At 49.1% G+C, this 21,140-nt stretch overlaps 1 protein-coding gene across 1 annotated transcript in view; it reads right to left on the bottom strand.

Annotated features, from left to right (window-relative positions):
• myo18b (myosin XVIIIB) overlaps positions 1–21,140 on the bottom strand; it is a 140,969-nt gene that overhangs the window by 79,003 nt on the left and 40,826 nt on the right. Inside the window, exons 16-22 of the mRNA XM_033043064.1 lie at positions 15,597–15,741; positions 13,500–13,659; positions 11,268–11,451; positions 10,079–10,310; positions 8,753–8,862; positions 7,172–7,237; positions 5,353–5,481 (exon numbers count right to left, since the gene is read on the bottom strand). Coding sequence (XP_032898955.1) covers positions 5,353–5,481; positions 7,172–7,237; positions 8,753–8,862; positions 10,079–10,310; positions 11,268–11,451; positions 13,500–13,659; positions 15,597–15,741 — 1,026 coding nt within the window. The remainder of the gene's footprint in view (positions 1–5,352; positions 5,482–7,171; positions 7,238–8,752; positions 8,863–10,078; positions 10,311–11,267; positions 11,452–13,499; positions 13,660–15,596; positions 15,742–21,140) is intronic.

Below are 21,140 nucleotides of genomic sequence, written 5' to 3'. Positions count from 1 at the left end.
CAATGTTGTGCGAGTCCAGAACCAGGGGCCACAGTCTTAGAATAAAGCGGAGGTCATTTAAGACTGAGGTGAGAAAAAAACGTTTTCACCCAGAGAGTTGTGAATTTGTGGAATTCCCTGCCACAGAGGGCAGTGGAGGCCAAGTCACTGGATGGATTTAAGAGAGAGTTAGATAGAGTTCTAGGGGCTAGTGGAGTCAAGGGATATGGGGAGAAGGCAGGCGCGGGTTATTGAATGGGGACGATCAGCCATGATCACAATGAATGGCGGTGCTGGCTCGTAGGGCCGAATGGCCTCCTCCTGCACCTATTTTCTATGTAACTTGGATTGGCAACTAGTCTGCCCAAGCAAAACTGCAAGAAGTTACACAGAGTTGTGGGTGCAGACCTGTCCGTCACACAAACCAGCCTCTGCCCACTACCCCCATGACACGAACTACACTTCACGCTGCCTTGGGTAAGCTGCCAACATAATTAAAGACCATTCATACCCTGGTCATTCCCTCTCCCGTAAGGCAGAAGACACAAAAACACATGCTACCAGATTACGACGCCTTAGTTTAGTTTAGTTTAGAGATACAGCGCAGAAACAGGCCCTTCGGCCCACCGGGCCCGCGCTGACCAGCGATCCCCCGCACACTAGCATTACCCTACACACACTAGGGACGATTTACAATTACACCAAGCCAATTAATCTACAAACTTGCACGTCTTTGGAATGTGGGAGGAAACCGAAGATCTCGGAGAAAACCCACGCAGGTTACGGGGAGAACGTACAAACTCCGTACAGACAGCAGCCGTAGTCGGGATCGAACCCGGGTCTCTGGCGCTGTGAGGCAGCAACTCTACCGCTGCGCTATCATGCTGCCCAAATATTCTATATACAGTGGCTCGCAAAAGTTTTCATGCCCCTTGAACTTTTCCACATTTTGTCACGTTACAACCACAAACGTAAATGTATTTTATTGGGATTTTATGTGATAGACCAACACAAAGTGGCGCATAATTGTGAAGTGGAAGGAAAATGATACATGGTCTTCAAATTTTTTTACAAATAAAAAACTGAAAAGTGTGGCTGCAAAAGTATTCAGCCCCCTTTACTCTGATACCCCTAAATAAAATCCAGTGCAACCAATTGCCTTCAGAAGTCACCTAATTAGTAAATAGAGTCCACTTGTGTGTAATCTAATCTCAGTATAAATACAGCTGTTCTGTGAAGGCCTCAGAGGTTTGTTAGAGAACATTAGTGAACAAACAGCATCATGAAGCCCAAGGAACACACCAGACAGGTCAGGGATAAAGTTGTGGAGAAGTTTAAAGCAGGGTTAGGTTATAAAAAAATATCCCAAGCTTTGAACATCTCACGGAGCACTGTTCAATCCATCATCTGAAAATGTAAAGAGTATGGCACAACTGCAAACCTACCAAGACATGGCCTGTCCACCTAAACTGACAGGCCGGGCAAGGAGAGAATTGATCAGAGAAGCAGCCAAGAGGCCCATGGTAACTCTGGAGGAGCTGCAGAGATCCACAGCTCAGGTGGGAGAATCTGTCCACAGGACAACTATTAGTCGTGCACTCCACAAATCGGGCCTTTATGGAAGAGTGGCAAGAAGAAAGCCATTGTTGAAAAAAAGCCATAAGAAGTCCCGTTTGCAGTTTGCCACAAGCCATGTGGGGGACACAGCAAACATGTGGAGGAAGGTGCTCTGGTCAGATGAGACCAAAATTCAAGTTTTTGGCCTAAGAGCAAAACGCTATGTGTGGCGGAAAACTAACACTGGACCTCACCCTGAACACACCATCACCACTGTGAAACATGGTGGTGGCAGCATCATGCTGTGGGGATGCTTTTCTTCAGCAGGGACAGGGAAGCTGGTCAGAGTTGATGGGAAGATGGATGGAGCCAAATACAGGGCAATCTTGGAAGAAAACCTGTTAGAGTCTGCAAAAGACTTGAGACTGGGGCGGAGGTTCACCTTCCAGCAGGACAACGACCCTAAACATACAGCCAGAGCTACAATGGAATGGTTTAGATCAAAGCATATTCATGTGTTAGAATGGCCCAGTCAAAGTCCAGACCTAAATCCAATTGAGAATCTCTGGCAAGACTTGAAATTTGCTGTTCACAGACGCTCTCCATCCAATCTTACTGAGCTTGACCTATTTTGCAAAGAAGAATGGGCAAAAATTTCAGTCTCTAGATGTGCAAAGCTGGTAGAGACATACCCCAAAAGACTTGCAGCTGTAATTGCAGCGAAAGGTGGTTCTACAAAGTATTGACTCAGGGGGGCTGAATACTTTTGCACGCCACACCTTTCAGTTTTTTATTTGTAAAAAAATTTGAAAACCATGTATCATTTTCCTTCCACTTCACAATTATGCACCACTTTGTGTTGGTCTATCACATAAAATCCCAATAAAATACATTTACGTTTGTGGTTGTAACGTGACAAAATGTGGAAAAGTTCAAGGGGTATGAAAACTTTTGCAAGCCACTGTATGTATCATGTATCTGTACACTGTGGATGGCTCAATTGTAATCATGTAGAGTCCTTCCACTGACTGGTCAGCAGGGAACAAAAGCTTTTCACTGTACCTCGGTGCATGTGACAATAAACTATAAACTGTACCTCAACCTCAATTGTACTGTGGCTGCGTTTTCTCTTTGCACGACCTGTTTTACACGACCTGCTTGGCTGGATTGGCACAAAATGCTGGAGTAACTCAACGGCATCTCTGGAGAAAAGGAATGGGCGACGTTTCGGGTCGAGACCATTCACGAGTCTGATGAAGGTTCTCGACCCGAAACATCACCCATTCCTTTTCTCCTGGGATGCTGCCTGACCCGCAGAGTTCCTCCAGCATTTTGTGTCTATCTTTGATGTAAACCAGCATCTGCAGTACCTCCCCACACATGCTCAGCCTGACTGTAAGGTTTCCTTTGGCTGGACAGCATGCAAACTAACTCTTTCACTGTATTTCAGTACCAGTGACAATACTAAACCAATGCCAATTAGAGCAGGAAAAGAGACACAAAATGCGGAGTAACTCAGCAGGACAGGAAAGGGCGGCACGGTGGCGCAGTGGTAGAGTCATTGTCTTGCACCTCTTGCTGCTCCGGGGACCCAGGTTCGATCCCAAGTCCGGGCGCTGTCTGTACAGAGTTTGCACGTTCTCCCCGTCACCTGCGTGGCTTTTCTCCAAAATCTCCCGTTTCCTCCCACACACCAAAGACGTACAGGTTTGTAGGTTAATTAGCTTGGTATAAGTGTAAATTGCCCCTAGTGTGTGTAGGATAGTGTTAGTGTGCAGAGATCTCTGGTCGGTGCAGACCCGGTGGGCCGAAGGGCCAGTTTCCGCGCTGTATCTCTGAACTAGACAGGGAGCATCTCTGGAGAGAAGGAATGGGTGACTTTTCGGGGCGAGACCCTTCTTCAAACCGAGTCAGGGGAGTAGGGAAACAAGGGATATGGAAGGATAAGGTGTGAAAACAAAAGATCAAAGGGCGCCAATGGGAGCAGACCCGTACATTGCATCCTAGCATTCCTTCATCTTCAGACAAGAAGGCTCTGCAGAGAATAATATAATAATAATAATAATAATAAATTTTATTTATGGGCGCCTTTCAAGAGTCTCAAGGACACCTTACAAAGATTTTGCAGGTAGAGGAAAAACATGTAAGGGGAATGAAATAAATAGTAGAGACATGACTAGTACACAAAGTAAAGACAGAATTCAATACAAAACACAATATGAGGCAATTAATGCACAGATGAAAAGGGAGGGGGACGTGGGGCTAAGGATAGGCAGAGGTGAAGAGATGGGTCTTGAGGCGGGACTGGAAGATGGTGAGGGACACGGAATTGTGGATCAGTTGGGGGAGGGAGTTCCAGAGCCTGGGAGCTGCCCTGGAGAAGGCTCTGTCCCCAAAACTGCGGAGGTTGGACTTGTGGATGGAGAGGAGACCGGCTGATGTGGATCTGAGGGACCGTGAGGGTTGGTAGGGGGAGAGGAGGTCAGTGAGATATGGGGGGGCCAGATGGTGGAGGGCTTTGTAGGTGAGGATCAGGATTTTGTAGTTGATCCGGTGGGAGATGGGAAGCCAGTGAAGTTGTTTGAGGACTGGAGTGATGTGATGCCAGGATTTGATGTGGGTGATGAGTCGGGCGGCTGTGTTCTGGACCAGTTGGAATCGGTTGATGTAGGTGGAGCTGATGCCAAGGAGAAGTGAGTTGCAATAGTCCAGTCGGGAGGAGATGAAGGCATGGATGAGTCTTTCAGCAGCGGGCAGTGTGAGAGAGGGTCTGAGTTTGGCGATGTTGCGGAGATGAAAGAAGGAGGTTTTAATGACATGGCGGATGTGAGGCTCAAGGGAGAGGGTGGAATCAAAGATCACGCCAAGGTTGCGGGCCTGGGGAGATGGGGAGACAGTGGTGCCGTCGATGGTGAGAGTGGGGTTATTGATTTTGCTGAGTGTGGCTTTGGAGCCTATGAGGAGGAATTCTGTCAATGGGGTCTACATATGATCTATGGGAACTACACTCGCCCCCCTGCAGGAACTATACATCAGAAGGTGCAACTCCAGAGCCAACAAGATCATGGGGGACCTCTTCCACCCCTGCAACGGACTGTTCAAGCTGCTACGGTCAGGCAAACGCCTCCGTTGCCATGCTGTGAAAACGGAGAGGTTGAGAAGTAGTTGCTTCCCAGAGGCCATTAGGTCTGTAAACTCCTATCTCACCAGGGACTAACATTACTGTACCACTGTTCCCACCCATCGTCACCCGTTCCTTCTCTCCAGAGATGCTGCCTGTCTAGCAGTATCCCCTGATTCCGTTAGCCCGAAGAGCTCTATCTAACTCTCTCTTGAAAACATCTATTGAATTGGCCTCCACTGCCTTCTGTGGCAGAGAATTCCACAGATTCACAACTCTCTGGGTGAATCTCATCTCAGTCCTAAATGGCCTACCCCTAATCCTTAAGGCCCTGTTCCACTTGGTGATTTTTTCGGCAAATGCTGGCATCATTGACTGACGTATCAGGTCACCGACAAAAATCCGCGGCGTGACGCCGTATTGACGCACGGTGATTTTTATCATGTGCCGCAACATTTTTTTTACTGTACCACTCTACTTTTTTTTCCTCCCACAAATATGCAATATGTGAATATGTGATTCTGTTCCATCCTGATTTGTAGTTTGTTTGTTGTTCGTTTGTTTTTTGCCCAAAGTCCGCGAGCATTGCCACTTTTCATTTCACTGCACATCTCGTGTGTGTATGTGACGAATAAACTTGACTTGAATCAAAGCTTTTGTCATGGGCCATGGGGGTGAGAAGCAGGAGATTTTACCTTCATTTTCTTGAACTGCTGTCGACCGAGGAGCCCCTGGCAGAGTGCCTGCAGTGGGATCAACCTCTGGGTGATCTGCCTCTGACGCTGCTTCTCCAGCTGTGAAACCACTCCAGCCTTGAAGAAGATCTGTTGGGAAACATACAGACATGGAAATTTTGCAGAATAGGTGCAGGAGTAGGCCCTTCAGCACTTCGAGCCAGCACCCCCATTCAATGTGATAATGGCTGATCATCCCCAATCAGTACCCTGTTCCTGCTGTCTCCCCATATCAATAGACAATAGACAATAGACAATAGGTGCAGGAGTAGGCCATTCGGCCCTTCGAGCCAGCACCGCCATTCAATATGATCATGGCTGATCATCCCCAATCAGTACCCTGTTCCTGCTGTCTCCCCATATCAATAGACAATAGACAATAGACAATAGGTGCAGGAGTAGGCCATTCGGCCCTTCGAGCCAGCACCGCCATTCAATGTGTTCATGGCTGATCATCCCAAATGAGCTCCCCGTTCCTGCCTTCTCCCCATATCCCCTGACTCCGCTATTTTTAAGAGCCCTATCCAGCTCTCTCTTGAAAGCTGTGTTAGTGCTTTCCCACCCATCGTCACCCGTTCCTTCTCTCCAGAGATGCTGCCTGTCTCGCAGTATCCCCTGATTCCGTTAGCCCGAAGAGCTCTATCTTGAAAACATCTATTGAATTGGCCTCCACTGCCTTCTGTGGCAGAGAATTCCACAGATTCACAACTCTCTGGGTGAATCTCATCTCAGTCCTAAATGGCCTCCCCCTAATCCTCAAGGCCCTGTCCCACTGGTGATTTTTTCGGCAAATGCAGGCATCATTGACTGACGTATCAGGTCACCGACAAAAATCCGCGGCGTGACGCCGTATCGACGCACGGTGATTTTTCAAGTGCCGCGACATTTTTTTTATCGCCGCTGGATTTTGAAATGTTCAAAATCTTTTGGCGACACGTGATATTACGCTGGCAATCGCAAAAAAAAAAACGCCAAGTGAGACAGGCCCTTTAAACTGTGACCCCTGGTTCTGGGCTCCACCAACGTCTGGAATTTGTTTCCTGCATCTAGCCTGTCCGATCCCTCAAGAATGTTGTATGTTTCCGTAAGATAACCTCTCATCCTTCTAAATTCCAGCGAATATAAGCCCAGTCGACCCATTCTTTCATCATATGACAGTCCCGCCATCCCGGGAATTAACCTGGTGAACCTACGCTGCACTCCCTCCAATAGCAAGAATGTCCTTCCTCAAATTAGGAGACCTAAACTGCACACAATACTCCTGGTGCCGTCTCACCAGGGCCCTGTACAAACCAAACCATCAGGCTTCAGACTATATTCTGCACTCATTGTGTCTTTCCCTTCCCTCTACCCGATTCTGTCGAGTTCGGCTTGATTGTATTCATGCCTAGTTTACTTTCCTTTACTTTAGAGATACAGCATGGAAAGACCCTTCGGCCCATCGAGTCCATGTCAACCAGCGATCACCCCGTACACTAACACTGCCCCACACACACTAGGGACAATTTTACATTCATCCCAAGCCAATTAACCTGCAAACCTGCACGTCTTTTGGAGTGTGGCCGGGAAACCGAAGATCTCGGAGAAAACCCGCGCAGGTCACAGGGAGAGCGTACAAACTCCGTACAGACAGCACCCGTTGTCAGGATGGTACCCGGGTCCCTGGCGCTGTGAGGCAGCGACTCTACCACTGCGCCACCCTGCCGTCCAACGTTCTTACATTAAGATGTGACTACACTGAGAGATTTACCTCAGTCCCGGCAGAGGTTTGGGGACTTACCCGACTCTGTCCCAGGGTAAAGCTGTGTTTTTCCAAGTCCAACAAGCCAAGTAGTACTTCAGTGGCCTGAAAAAATAATCCAGAACGTCAATGATTTTGAGGCTTATCGTAGACTTATGCGAACGAACATTTTGCTGCAGTTTGTACAAAGGCAGTAACTCTGGCAGAGAAAGGGAGAGGTTAGAAGAAGGAGGATTGACCAGGGTGGGATGGGGACAAGTCTTTGATGATGTTGGCTGCTTTACAAAGGCATTGTTAAGTGTAGAGGGTATAAGTGTATAAGTTAGACATATAAGCATATAAGACTGTTAAGGGTTTGGACACGCTAGAGGCAGGAAACATGTTCCCGATGTTGGGGGAGTCCAGAACCAGGGGCCACAGTTTAAGAATAAGGGGTAAGCCATTTAAAACGGAGACGAGGAAACAATTTTTCTCACAGAGAGTTGTGAGTCTGTGGAATTCTCTGCCTCAGAGGGCGGTGGAGGCTGGTTCTCTGGATGCTTTCAAGAGAGAGCTAGATAGGGCTCTTAAAAATAGCGGAGTCAGGGGATATGGGGAGAAGGCAGGAACGGGATACTGATTGGGGATGATCAGCCATGATCACATTGAATGGTGGTGCTGGCTCGAAGGGCTGAATGGCCTACTCCTGCACCTATTGTCTATTGTCTATTGTCAATGGTGGGGAGTCTGGTCTGTGTGATGGTCCGGGCTACATCCACAATTCTCTTACAGTCATGGGCGCAGCTTTTTAAAAAAAAAAAGAGATACAGTGTGGAAACTGGCCCTTCGGCCCACCGGGACCGTGCTGACCAGCGATCCCCCATACAGTAGTTCCAACCTACACACCGGGGGACAATTTACAGAAGCCAATTATCCAACAAACCTGTACGTCTTTGGGATGTGGGAGGAAACTTGAACACTCGGAGAAAACCCACGCAGGTCACGGGGAGAGCGTAAAAAACTCCGTGCCGACAAGCACCCGGAGTCAGGATCGAACCCGCGTCACTGGCGCTGTGAGGCAGCGACTCCACCGCTGCACGTCTTTGGAACGCGAGGGGAAAGCGGAGCACCCGGAGAAAACCTACGCATCCACAACGAGAACGTGCAAACCCTATTCAGGCAGCACCCATAGGCAGGATCGAACCTGTAGTCACGATCTCAGGCACTGTGAGGCAGCAACTCGACCGCTGTGCTACAATAGACAATAGACAATAGGTGCAGGAGGAGGCCATTCGGCCCTTCGAGCCAGCACCGCCATTCAATGTGATCATGGCTGATCATCCCCAATCAGTACCCCGTTCCTGCCTTCTCCCCATATCCCCTGACTCCACTATTTTTAAGAGCCCTATCTAGCTCTCTCTTGAAAGCATCCAGAGAACCGGCCTCCACCGCCCTCTGAGGCAGAGAATAGAGAACAGAAAACAGAGCTACAGTGTCGCCCCCCTCTGACCAAGCTGTGACAGAACCCATGACGCTTGTTTGACTGTGTGTGTTATCTTTAAAGGAAAACTCCAACGCATTGAAGATTGTATTGGGCGCGCGCATCCTCGCGCCTTGCCCGCCCAGCGACCTAGAACGCACCTTCCTCTCATCGATCGCCATGAAGGAGGCTCCGTACTTCTTCACGATGTCTGGGGCGAGGGCCTGGAATCGGCGCCTGAAGTCGCCAAACACCACGTGGTCGGGAAACCCTGCCGAGACACCAAACGGGAGGGGGCAACGTCAACACCAGGCGTCCATCGGCGCGGCTCGAGTCACGGCACGAAACGGAGATCGTTTTTAGCGTTAGAGATACAGCGAGGAAACAGGCCCTTCGGCCCAGCCGAGTCCGTGCCGACCAGCGATCCCCGCACACCAACACCATCCCACACATTTACATTTACGCCAAGCCGTAATTAGCCGACAGACCTCCACGCCTTTGTAGTGTGGGAGGAAACCGAAGAACTCGGAGAAAACCCACGCAGGTCGCGGGGGGAACGTACAAACTCTGTGCAGACAGCGCCCAAGGCCATTGGACTATCTTTGATCGGACTTTACTGGACTTTACCTTGTACTAAACGTGATTCACATTATTCCCTTTATCATGTATCTGTACACTGTGGACGGCTCAATTGTAAGCATGTGTTGTCTTTCCGCTGACTGGTTAGCACGCAACAAAAGCTTTTCACTGTACCTCAGTACACGTGACAATAAATTAATCTCGTAGGCTCGGCGATCGCTTCGCCCAACACCTCCGCTCGGTTCGCACTAACCAACCTGATCTCCCGGTGGCTCAGCACTTCAACTGCCCCTCCCATTCCCAATCCGACCTTTCTGTCCTGGGCCTCCTCCATGGCCAGAGTGAGTCCCACCGCAAATTGGAGGAGCAGCACCACATATTCCGCTTGGGCAGTTTACACCCCAGCGGGTATGAACATTGACTTCTAAAATTTCAGGTAGTCCCTGCTTTCTCCCTCCTTCCCCTCCCCTTCCCAGCTCTCCCCACAGCCCACTGTCTCCGCCTCTTCCTTTCTTCTTCCCACCCCCACATCAGTCTGAAGAAGGGTCTCGCCCGAAACATCGCCCATTCCTCAGCTCCATAGATGCTGCCTCACCCGCTGAGTTTCTCCAGCATTTTTGTCTACCTTCGAGTTTTCCAGCATCTGCAGTTCTTTCCTAAACAAACTAAACTCAAACCGATATTGCGTGGGGAGATCAGAAGCTAACTATTTCTATTAAGCCATAACTACAGAAAGCTTTGAACTGATCTCATACTAAACTCAAATTCAGACAGCACCCGAGGTCAGGATCGAACCCGGGTCTCTGGCTCTGTGAGACAGTGGCTCTACCCGCTGCGCCACCGTGGGATGGCAAGGACATTTGAGCTACGAGCGCATTGGTGATGTCACCCCGCGGCAGATACCGTACCCAGCCTGTAGAGGCGAAGTGCGTCCAACAGCTGAGACCCTTGGAGTTGAGACCTGAGTGTGGGGATATCAAAGGTAGACGGCGAATGGCCTCTGGAGGTGGGCGTTTCCAACACATCGCCGGCCCTTTGTGGAGGGAGGAGCCTCCCTTCTGGATCGCCCCCTTCTGGCCTGGCGACGAAACAGTGGACAAAATGCGCTTCGGATCGCTTGATCAGGTTCACGAGAGCATCCTGGGATTTAAGGAGAGAGGAATGAAGACCTTCAGAGGCACAAGAGACCGCAGACGTCGAAGTCCGGAGCAGAAACGCAAAGTGCTGGAGGAACTTTCATCAGAGGGTGGTGAATCAGAAGGCTGTGGAGGCCAAGTCAATGGATTTTTTAAGGCAGAGATAGATAGATTCTTGATTAGTTACGGGTGTCAGGGGTTATGGGGAGAAGGCAGGAGAATGGGGTTAGGAGGGAGAGATAGATCAGCAATGATTGAATGGCGGACTAGACTTTAGTTTAGTTTAGTTTAGAGATACAGCGCGGAAACAGCCCCTTTGGCCCACCGGGTCCGCTCCGACCAGCGATCCCCGCACACTAACTCTATCCTACACCCACTAGGGACAATTTTTACATTTACCGAAGCCAATTAACCTACAAACCTGCACGTCTTTGGAGTGTGGGAGGAAACCGAAGATCTCGGAGAAAACCCACGCAGATCACGGGGGCAACGTACAAGCTCTGTAACAGACAGCGCCCGTGGTCAGGATCGAACCCGGGTCTCCGGCGCTGCACTCGCTGTAAGGCAGCAACTCTGGCGCTGCGCCACCGTGACTTGATGGGCCGAATGTCCTAATTCTGCTCCTATCACTAATGAACTCAGCGGGCCAGGCAGCATCTGGGGAGGGGAATGGGGGAATGGGCCGCTGACTCTGCGAGTCATGAGCTTTCGTCATCACCCTTTTTAAGGAAGGGTCTGAAGAAGGGTCCCGACCCGAAACGCTACCCGTCCCGTCCCTCCCCTCCCCAGGTGCTGCCTGGCCCGCTGAATTCCTCCAACACTTTGTGTTTTGCTCGGGATCCATGTTATCACAAGTGAGGATGAAAAACATTGGCATTACATTGATGGAATATTATAACCACTGGGTACAATGGCTGTAAACACACCCTCTGGGCTAAGGCAGGCTCCACCCACCACTCACCACTTGGAGTTTGATGAGGGCGCAGACAGATTTCCGCTTCACCGCTGCGAAGCTGCTGCTGAATGTTTTCCGTACGCAGCTGATGCGATGCAGCGACTGCTGGGATGTTCCCTCCAGCCCGGACACCGACCGGCAGATGGCCGGGATTTTGGACCGGGACGAGAAGAGCTTCTTGAGGGAGTCGCTGTTGGGAGGAAGTGATCAAAAGTTAGCTTCAATCTTTGTGGTTGGTGCGTTTAGGGCCCGTCCCACTTAGGTGATTTTTTGGGCGACTGCCGCTAAATTTTCAACGTGTTGAAAACATTTTCGGCGACAGTGGCGACAATTTTTGCTGTCGTAGGTTGTCACCAGTTGTCGTAGGTGAATCCCATTAAAACTAGTCCCTGGCAGTAGCCTAAAGACTCGCCTAAGTGGGACAGGCCCATGAGGCTTTAGAGATCCAGCGCGCAAACAGGCCCTTCGGCCCATCCAGTCTGCGCCCACCAGTGATCGCCCCGTACACTAACACTGTCCTACACACTAGCAATTTTACAAGGCCCTCTGGAAATCACTCCGAGCGTGTAGGAAGCTCGATGAGAAAGTGGGACAGCATAGAACGAGCGTGAACGGGTGATTGATGGTCGGCGTGGACTCAGTGGGCCGAAGGGCCTGTTTCCATGCTGTACCTGCAAACTAAACTATGAGAGTCATAGAAGGGGAAGCGAGTCAGAAACTTCTTCCAAGGACGGACATGACAAATACTCGAGAGCGTAGCTATAAGATGAGAGGGGAAAAGTTTACAGGGGATGTGCGGGGCAAGTTTTTTTACACAGAGTGGATGCTTGGAACGCGCTGCCAGAGGTGGTGGTGGAGGCAGATATAATGGTGGAGTTAGAGAGGCGTTTAGATAGGCACATGGATATGCAGGGAATGGAGGGACATGCTCCATGTAGGCAGGTTATCTTGGCGTCATGTTCGGCACAGACATTGTGGGCCGAAGGGCCTGTTTCTGCGCTGTGTTGTTCTTAGTTTAGATTAGAGATACAGCGCGGAAACAGGCCCTTCGGCCCACCGAGTCCGCGCCGACCAGCGATCCCCGCACATTAACAATACCCTACACACACTGGGGACAATTGTTTATATTTTACGCCAAGTGAATTAGCCTGCAAGCCAGCACGTCTTTGGAGCGTGGGAAGAAACCGAAGATCTCGGAGAAAACCCACGCAGGTCACGGGGAGAATGTACAAACTCCGTACAGACAGCACCCGTAGTCGGGATCGAACCCGGGTCTCTGGCGCTGTGAGCGCGGTAAGGCAGCAACTGTAAGGCAGCAACTCTAACGCCACCGTGCCGCCCATTACTTGTGCACATCTTATGCAGTATTGACAAAGATCGACAAAACCACAATTGTCCTGATCCTTGCTCATTTTATTTTGTTGATTCAATTGACATGTAGTTTTCGAAGCAAAAGAGAACCTTCGATCCAGAACAACTTGATGCAAAGACCCAAAGGGGAGCCAGCCATTAATAAAATGTTTAATGTCGATTAAACCTCTTAATGGTTGCAGTAATTATCAATACTGCGCACAGCTTAAAGGCAGAGTCGTTCTGAAAGTATAAATGGAACATTCCTGAACACAGTCGGCCAGCGAGGAAACGGTATTTATGCTCAATGTGAAAACTTGCATTTTACTGATAACATCAGAATTATCCTCTGTACAAAAGGCCAATAGGACAATATGGGGGCCGAACAACGTGACCGCCATGGTGGCGCAGCGGTAGAGTTGCTGCTTTACAGCGCTCGCAGCGCCGGAGACCCGGGTTCGATCCCGACTACGGGTGCTGTCTGTGTTTCTTTGTGCGTTCTCCCCGTGACCTGCGTGGGTTTTCTCCATAGACGCACGGGTTTGTTGGTTAATTGGCTCGGTGTATATGCAAATTGTCCCTCCTGTATGTAGGGTAGTGTTAATGTGCGGGAATCGCTGGTCGGCACGGACTCGGTGGGCCGAAGGGCCTGTTTCTGCGCTGTACCTCCAAGCCATTTAACCTACAAAACCTGCACGTCTTTGGAGTGTGGGAGGAAACGGAAGATCTCGGAGAAAACCCACGCGGGTCACGGGGAGAACGTGCAAACTCCGTGCAGACAAGCGCCCGTAGTCGGGGTGGAACCCGGGTCTCCGGCGCTGTGAGACAGCAGCACCAACCTGCCACCCCTATCTCTGTTAAAGTCTACGTGAAACTCTCAGCACTTACTTTCTGGATTCTTGCAGCAACTGGCTGGCGTTTTCCAGAGACTGGTTGGGCTTGGCTTTGTTAATCCACCCCGTCAGGTCATATCGCACGGGGCAAGTCCCAAGCTGGTGGGAAATCACAAACTGCTGCTCCTGTTCACATCTCCGCAGCGGCTGCTTCTCTGTGAACGGGAAACAAGCCCAACAGTCAGACAAGAGCCCGAGTCTAAAGGTGCATCCTCTTACTCTGAGGCCGTGCCCTCTGGTCTTAGACTCTCCCACTAGTGCAAACATCTTCTTCGCATCCAGGCTATTTTCAGCAGAGACTTTGGCTCAGGTACAGACTCACGACATACAACTTAGGCTTACTTACAAGCGAAAGAAGGGTCTCGACCCGAAACGTCACCCATTCCTTCTCTCCAGAAATGTTGCCCGTCCCGCTGAGTTACTCCAGCTTTTTGTGTCTATTATTCATGTTATTCGCTTTGTGTCTGTACATCGTGGACGGCTCGATTGTAATCATAAGTGATAGGAGTAGAATTAGGCCATTCTAACAAGTATAGTTTAGAGATACGGCACGGCAACAGGCCCTTCGGCCCACCGGGTCCGCGCCGACCAGCGATCCACGCACATTAACACTATCCTACACCTACTAGGGACATTTAAAAAAAAACATTTACCAAGCCAATTAAGGGCCTGAGCCACTGTACGAGTACATTCAAGTGCTCTCCCGAGTTTAAAAAAAATCAAACTCATGGTAAGCACGTAGAATGTACGTAGCGGGTACGTTGGAGCTAGGGGACGTCTCTTAGCGGCCCGTAACGCTAACCATATAACCATATAACCATATAACAATTACAGCACGGAAACAGGCCATCTCGACCCTTCTAGTCCGTGCCGAACACGTATTCTCCCCTAGTCCCATATACCTGCGCTCAGATCATAACCCTCCATTCCTTTCCAGTCCATATAACTATCCAATTTATTTTTAAATGATAAAAACGAACCTGTCTCCACCACCTTCCCCGGAAGCTCATTCCACACAGCCACCACTCTCTGAGTAAAGAAGTTCCCCCTCATGTTACCCCTAAACTTCTGTCCCTTAATTCTCAAGTCATGTCCCCTTGTTTGAATCTTCCCTACTCTCAGTGGGAAAAGCTTATCCACGTCAACTCTGTCTATCCCTCTCATCATTTTAAAGACCTCTATCAAGTCCCCCCTTAACCTTCTGCGCACCAAAGAATAAAGCCGTAACTTGTTCAACCTTTCTCTGTAACTTACTCTGTAACTTTCTCTGTAACTAACGGCAGGTACTCGGGAAACGCGGTAAGAATCTCACGATTCTCAGCGCTGAACTACCATCCACTTCATTGGTGACCCTTGGACAATCCTTGATCGGACTTTGCTGGCTTTACCTTGCACTAAACGTTATTCCCTCATCATGTATCTGTACACTGTAAATGGATCGATTGTAATCATGTATTGTCTTTCCGATGACTGGACAGCACGCAACAAAAGCTTTTCAGTGTGCCTCGGTACACACGACAATAAACTAAACTGAAACTGAAACGGAGTTTAGAAGGATGAGGGGACGGTTTCATTGAAACATACCAAGTAGTGAAAGACTTGGATAGAGTGGATGTGGAGAGGATGTTTCCACCAGTGGGAGAGTCTAGGACCAGAGGGCACAGCCTCAGAATTAAAGGACGTTCCTTTAAGAAGTAGATGATGAGGAATTTCTTCAGTCAGAGGGTGGTGAATCTGTGGAATTTCTTTGCCACAGACGGCTGTGGAGGCCAGTCAATGGATATTTTTAAGGCAGAGATAGATAGATTCTTAATTAGTACGGGTGTCAGAGGTTATGGGGAGAAGGCAGGAGAATGGGGTTGGGAGGGAGAGATAGATCAACCAGGATTGAATGGTGGAGTAGACTCGATGGGCCGAATGGCCTAATTCTGTTCCTGTAACTTAGGAACCTATGAGCTTGCGCTTGGGCAGATTTTTGTGGATGTGCAAACTAAAGGAGTTAATTCGAGCTGCGATTCCTGCTGCTTATCACAGCTCCTGCTGTTTGCATTCACGGGCGAACTGTGTGTGTTATTTTGGTCGCCGTTATTACCTTCCTTCTTCAGCCCCTTCTTCTCGAAGTAGGCGCACAGGCGGTCGAGGACCACGCTGTCCTTGGAGTCCTGAACCAAGACCTCTTCGTCAAGAATCCAGAGCAGTCCCTTGCTCTCCTCTTGCATGGGTAGCTGAACCTTGAACTGACAGATCGAGACACTAAGACTTTGGCTCGGGCTCAGACTCACGACATACAAATTAAGCTTACTTGCAAGCGAAAAAAGGGTCTCGACCCGAAACGTCACCCATTCCTTCTCTCCAGAGATGCTGCCCGTCCCGCTGAGTTACTCCAGAGCATTTTGTGTACTTTATTCATGCTATTCGCTTTGTATCTGTACACTGTGGACGGCTCGATTGTAATCATATGATCATAAGTGATAGGAGTAGAATTAGGCCACTCGGCCCAACAAGTCTACTTTAGTTCAGTTTAGTTTAGAGATACAGCACGGTATCAGGCCCTTCGGCCCACCGGTTCCGCGCCGACCAGCGATCCCCGCACATTAACACCATCCGACACCCACTAGGGACATTTTTTTCCCCTCACATTTATAACCGAGCCAATTAACCTACAAACCTGTACGTCTTTGGAGTGTGGGAGGAAACCGAAGATCTCGGAGAAATCACACGCGGATCACGGGGAGAACGTGCAAACTCCGTACAGACAGCACCCGTAGTCGGGATCAAACCTGGGTCTCTGGCGCAACTATACCGCTGCATTACCATGACCGCCATTCAATCATGGCTGATCTACCTCCACCTCTCAACCCCATTCCCCTGCTTCCCCCCCCCTGTAACCCCTGACACCCGTACTGTTCACTGTACCTCAGCACACGTGACAATAAACTAAACTAAACTATAGTCAGCAAGGTACCAGTGGACAAATACGGTACATTAAAAAAAAATGCAGATGCTCTAAACCCGAGGCAAAATCAATAATTACCAGGAGTAAATAAATGGGGCAGCGGTAGAGTTGCTGCCTCACAGGGCCGGGGTTCCAGGTTCGATCCTGACTACGGGTGCTGTCTGAACGGAGTTTGTACCTCCTCCCCGTGATCTGCGTGGGTTTTCAAGCCAGCACCGCCATTTAATGTGATCGTGGCTGATCATCCACAATCAGTACCCCGTTCCCGCCTTCTCCCCATATCCCTTGACTCCGCTATCTTTAAGAGCTCTATCTAACTCTCTGTTGAAAGTATCCTGAGAGTTGGCCTCCACTGCCCTCTGAGGCAGAGAATTCTACAGATTCACAACTCTCTGGGTGAAAAAGTTTTTCCTCATCTCTTATTCTCAAACTGGGGCCCCCGGTTCTGGACTCTCCCCCAACATCGGGAACATGTTTCCTGCCTCTAGCGCGTCCAATCCCTTAATAATCTTATATGTTTTCAGATCCTTTGAGCACCTGCCTCGTATAATATTGCATTGCTCAGGAGAATGGGGTGGGGGGGTGGCACAATATAATGTGGTGACACTGCGATTTTCACAAGCATAACATATAAACTGCTCTAATAATCCAGCTATGTGGCCGGGAATTGTTCAGACCTGCGGTGATGGAGGTTATTAATAACGCTGCCCGATCAGGCTTGGGACCGGTGAGCGGTGGAAAGCGTTCATTTTTCACGCTGTTTCCGACTGGTGGAAGATTCCCCGTCCACGCTGCCGCTCGGTAGAAATCGAGAGTTGGAAACCGATGGGAGGTTTTTTCTTGTGACGAGCAGATCTTTGCTGAATTGGTAAAAGGCGAGGGGTGAAATTCCTCCCTCCGTGGGGGTCCCTTATGCTTCTCTAAGCTGTTTAATTGTCCACCATTATTCATGACTAGATGTGATCAGACTGCAGAGATTCAATCTGGAGCGTTGGTTGTGAAATCACCTCAGCTGCACCAACCAGCTCTTCATCATAGTCACGGAGTCTTAAGGGCCTGTCCCACTTGGCGATTTTTTCGGCAACTGCCGGCATCATTAACCATATAACCATATAACCATATAACAATTACAGCACGGAAACAGGCCATCTCGACCCTTCTAGTCCGTGCTGAACACATAATCTCCCCTAGTCCCATATACCTGCGCTCAGACCATAACCCTCCATTCCTTTCCCATCCATATAACTATCCAATTTATTTTTAAATGATAAAAACGAACCTGCCTCCACCACCTTCACTGGAAGCTCATTCCACACAGCTACCACTCTCTGAGTAAAGAAGTTTCCCCTCATGTTACCCCTAAACTTCAGTCCCTTAATTCTCAAGTCATGTCCCCTTGTTTGAATCTTCCCTACTCTCAGTGGGAAAAGCTTTTCCACGTCAACTCTGTCTATCCCTCTCATCATTTTAAAGACCTCTATCAAGTCCCCCCTTAACCTTCTGCGCTCCAGAGAATAAAGACCTAACTTGTTCAACCTTTCTCTGTAACTTAGTTGTTGAAACCCAGGCAACATTCTAGTAAATCTCCTCTGTACTCTCTCTATTTTGTTGACATCCTTCCTATAATTAGGCGACCAAAATTGTACACCATACTCCAGAATTGGCCTCACCAATGCCTTGTACAATTTTAACATTACATCCCAACTGATGTACCACACATTGGTGACACTGTCAATACCATACCATTGACTGACGTATCAGCTCACTGAAATATTCGCGGCGTGATGCGGCGGTGCCGCGGCGGTGATCTGGCGTGACGATGACGTATTGACGAGCGGTGATTTTTAAAGTGGCGCAACATTTTTTTGGTTGCCGCTGGATTTTGAAATGTTCAAAATCTTTTGGCGACATCGATATGACGCCAGCAGTCGCCAAAAATAATCGCCGTGGGACAGGCCCCATTACAGCGTGCAAACAGGCCCTTCAGCCCAACCTGCCCACACCGGCCCTAAGGTGAAGGAGAAAAGATTTAATAGGAATCTGAGGGGTAACTTTTTCACACAGAGGGTGGTGGGTGTATGGAACGAGCTGCCAAAGGAAGTAGTTGAGGCTGGGACTATCGCAACCTTTAAGAAACAGTTAGACAGGTGCATAGAAACATGGAAAAATAGGTACAGGAGTAGGCTATTCGGCCCTTCAAGCCATTCAATATGATCATGGCTGATTGTCTAAAATCAGTACAAATCGGTGTATGGATAGGATAGGTCTAGGGGGGGGGGGAAATGGGCCACATGTGGGCAGGTGGGACTCTTGCTGTTTGGACATGTTGACCGGTGTGGGCAAGATGGGCCGAACTGTTTCCACACATACCATTCATAGAAACATAGAAACATAGAAAATAGGTGCAGGAGTAGGCCATTCGGCCCTTCGAGCCTGCACCGCCATTCAATATGATCATGGCTGATCATCCAACTCAGTATCCTGTACCTGCCTTCTCTCCATACCGCCTGATCCCTTTAGCCACAAGGGCCACATCTAACTCCCTCTTAAATATAGCCAATGAACTGGCCTCAACTACCTTCTGTGGCAGAGAATTCCACAGATTCACCACTCTCTGTGTGAAAAATGTTTTTCTCATCTCGATCCTAAAAGATTTCCCCCTTATCCTTAAACTGTGACCCCTTGTTCTGGACTTCCCCAACATCGGGAACAATTTTCCTGCATCTAGCCTGTCCAACCCCTTAAGAATTTTGTAAGTTTCTATAAGATCCCCCCTCAATCTTCTAAATTCTAGCGAGTACAAGCCGAGTTTATCCAGTCTTTCTTCATATGAAAGTCCTGACATCCCAGGAATCAGTCTGGTGAACCTTCTCTGTACTCCCTCTATGGCAAGAATGTCTTTCCTCAGATTAGGAGACCAAAACTGCATGCAATACTCAGGGTGTGGTCTCACCAAGACCCTGTACAACTGCAGTAGAACCTCCCTGCTCCTATACTCAAATCCTTTTGCTATGAATGTTAACATACCATTCGCTTTCTTCACTGTCTGCTGCACCTGCATGCCTACTTTCAATGACTGGTGTACCATGACACCCAGGTCTCATTGCATCTCCCCTTTTCCTAATCGGCCACCATTCAGATAATAGTCTACTTTCCTGTTTTTGCCCCCAAAGTGGATAACCTCACATTTATCCACATTATACTGCATCTGCCATGCATTTGCCCACTCACCCAGCCTATCCAAGTCACCTTGCAGCCTCCTAGCATCCTCCTCACAGCTAACACTGCCCCCCAGCTTCGTGTCATCCGCAAACTTGGAGATGTTGCATTCAATTCCCTCATCCAAATCATTAATATATATTGTAAATAGTTGGGGTCCCAGCACTGAGCCTTGCGGTCCCCCACTAGTCACTGCCTGCCATTGTGAAAAGGACCCGTTTACTCCTACTCTTTGCTTCCTGTCTGCCAGCCAGTTCTCTATCCACATCAATACTGAACCCCCAATACCGTGTGCTTTAAGTTTGTATACTAATCTCTTATGTGGGACCTTGTCGAAAGCCTTCTGAAAGTCCAGATATAACACATCCACTGGTTCTCCCTTATCCACTCTACTAGGTACATCCTCGAGGACCAGCCAACACATCCCATCTACACCAGTCCCACCCAGAGGAGGATTACGAGGATGATCCCAGGAATGAGTGGGTTAACATATGATGAGCGTTTGACAGCACTGGGCCTGTACTCGCTGGAGTTTAGGATGAGGGGGGGACCTCATTGAAACTTACCGAATAGTGAAAGGCCAGGACAGAGTGGAGGTGGAGGGGATGTTTCTACTAGTGGGAGAGCCTAGGACTAGAGGTCATAGCCTCAGAATTAAAGGACGTACCTTTAGGAAGGATATGAGGAGACAATTCTTTAGTCAGAGGGTGGTGAATCTGTGAAATTCATTGCCACAGAAGGCTGCGGAGGCCAAGTCAGTGGATATTTTTGAGGCAGAGATAGATAAGATTCTTGATTAGTACGGGTGTCAGAGGTTATGGGGAGAAGGCAGGAGAATGGGGTTGGGAGGGAGAGATAGATCAGCCAGGATTGAAAGGCGGAGTAGACTTGATGGGCTGAATGGCCTAATTCTACCCTGACGTATGAACCTGTGAACTTGTAAACTAAACCAGGCAGCAAGGTAGACCTGAGCAGCAAGCCATGCATTGTAGATGTGGCCTTCCTTTGTTTGCATCATTGTGAAGGGATGTAGGTCCAGTCTGAAGCCACGGCTCAGAAATTGTATGAGATTCCAGGAGCTGAGATTTTCACAACTGTGCTCGCATAGTTGCTATAGGAATCAATGTATTGATAGTCCACTGATAAGGAGAGAGAGGGGCTGATCAATATTCAGCACTTTATCCCACATTGCGTCAGAACCTCGTCCTGAACTGTACACAAATATCTCCATTTCCACAAGATAAACCTTCTTGCAAAGCTGAAAAGGTGACGGTAGGGAGGTCTGAAGAAGGGTCTCGACCAGGGTCGCCAACTTTCCCACTCCCAAATAAGGGACAAAAAAAGATCAAAATACGGGACAAATTCCCCACGGCAATCCGTTGACCGACTCGGCCGTGGCTGGGTGAATGATGAGTTGGCCCGGGTGCTGGACTGCACACAAAGCCCAGCCGGCGGGGCAGC

Source organism: Amblyraja radiata, chromosome 25, assembly GCF_010909765.2.
Source record: "Amblyraja radiata isolate CabotCenter1 chromosome 25, sAmbRad1.1.pri, whole genome shotgun sequence".
In the NCBI taxonomy this organism is placed as follows: Eukaryota; Metazoa; Chordata; class Chondrichthyes; order Rajiformes; family Rajidae; genus Amblyraja; species Amblyraja radiata.
The sequence above is the reverse complement of the archived record's forward strand: the minus strand, read 5'-3'. Positions and strand labels throughout refer to the sequence as shown.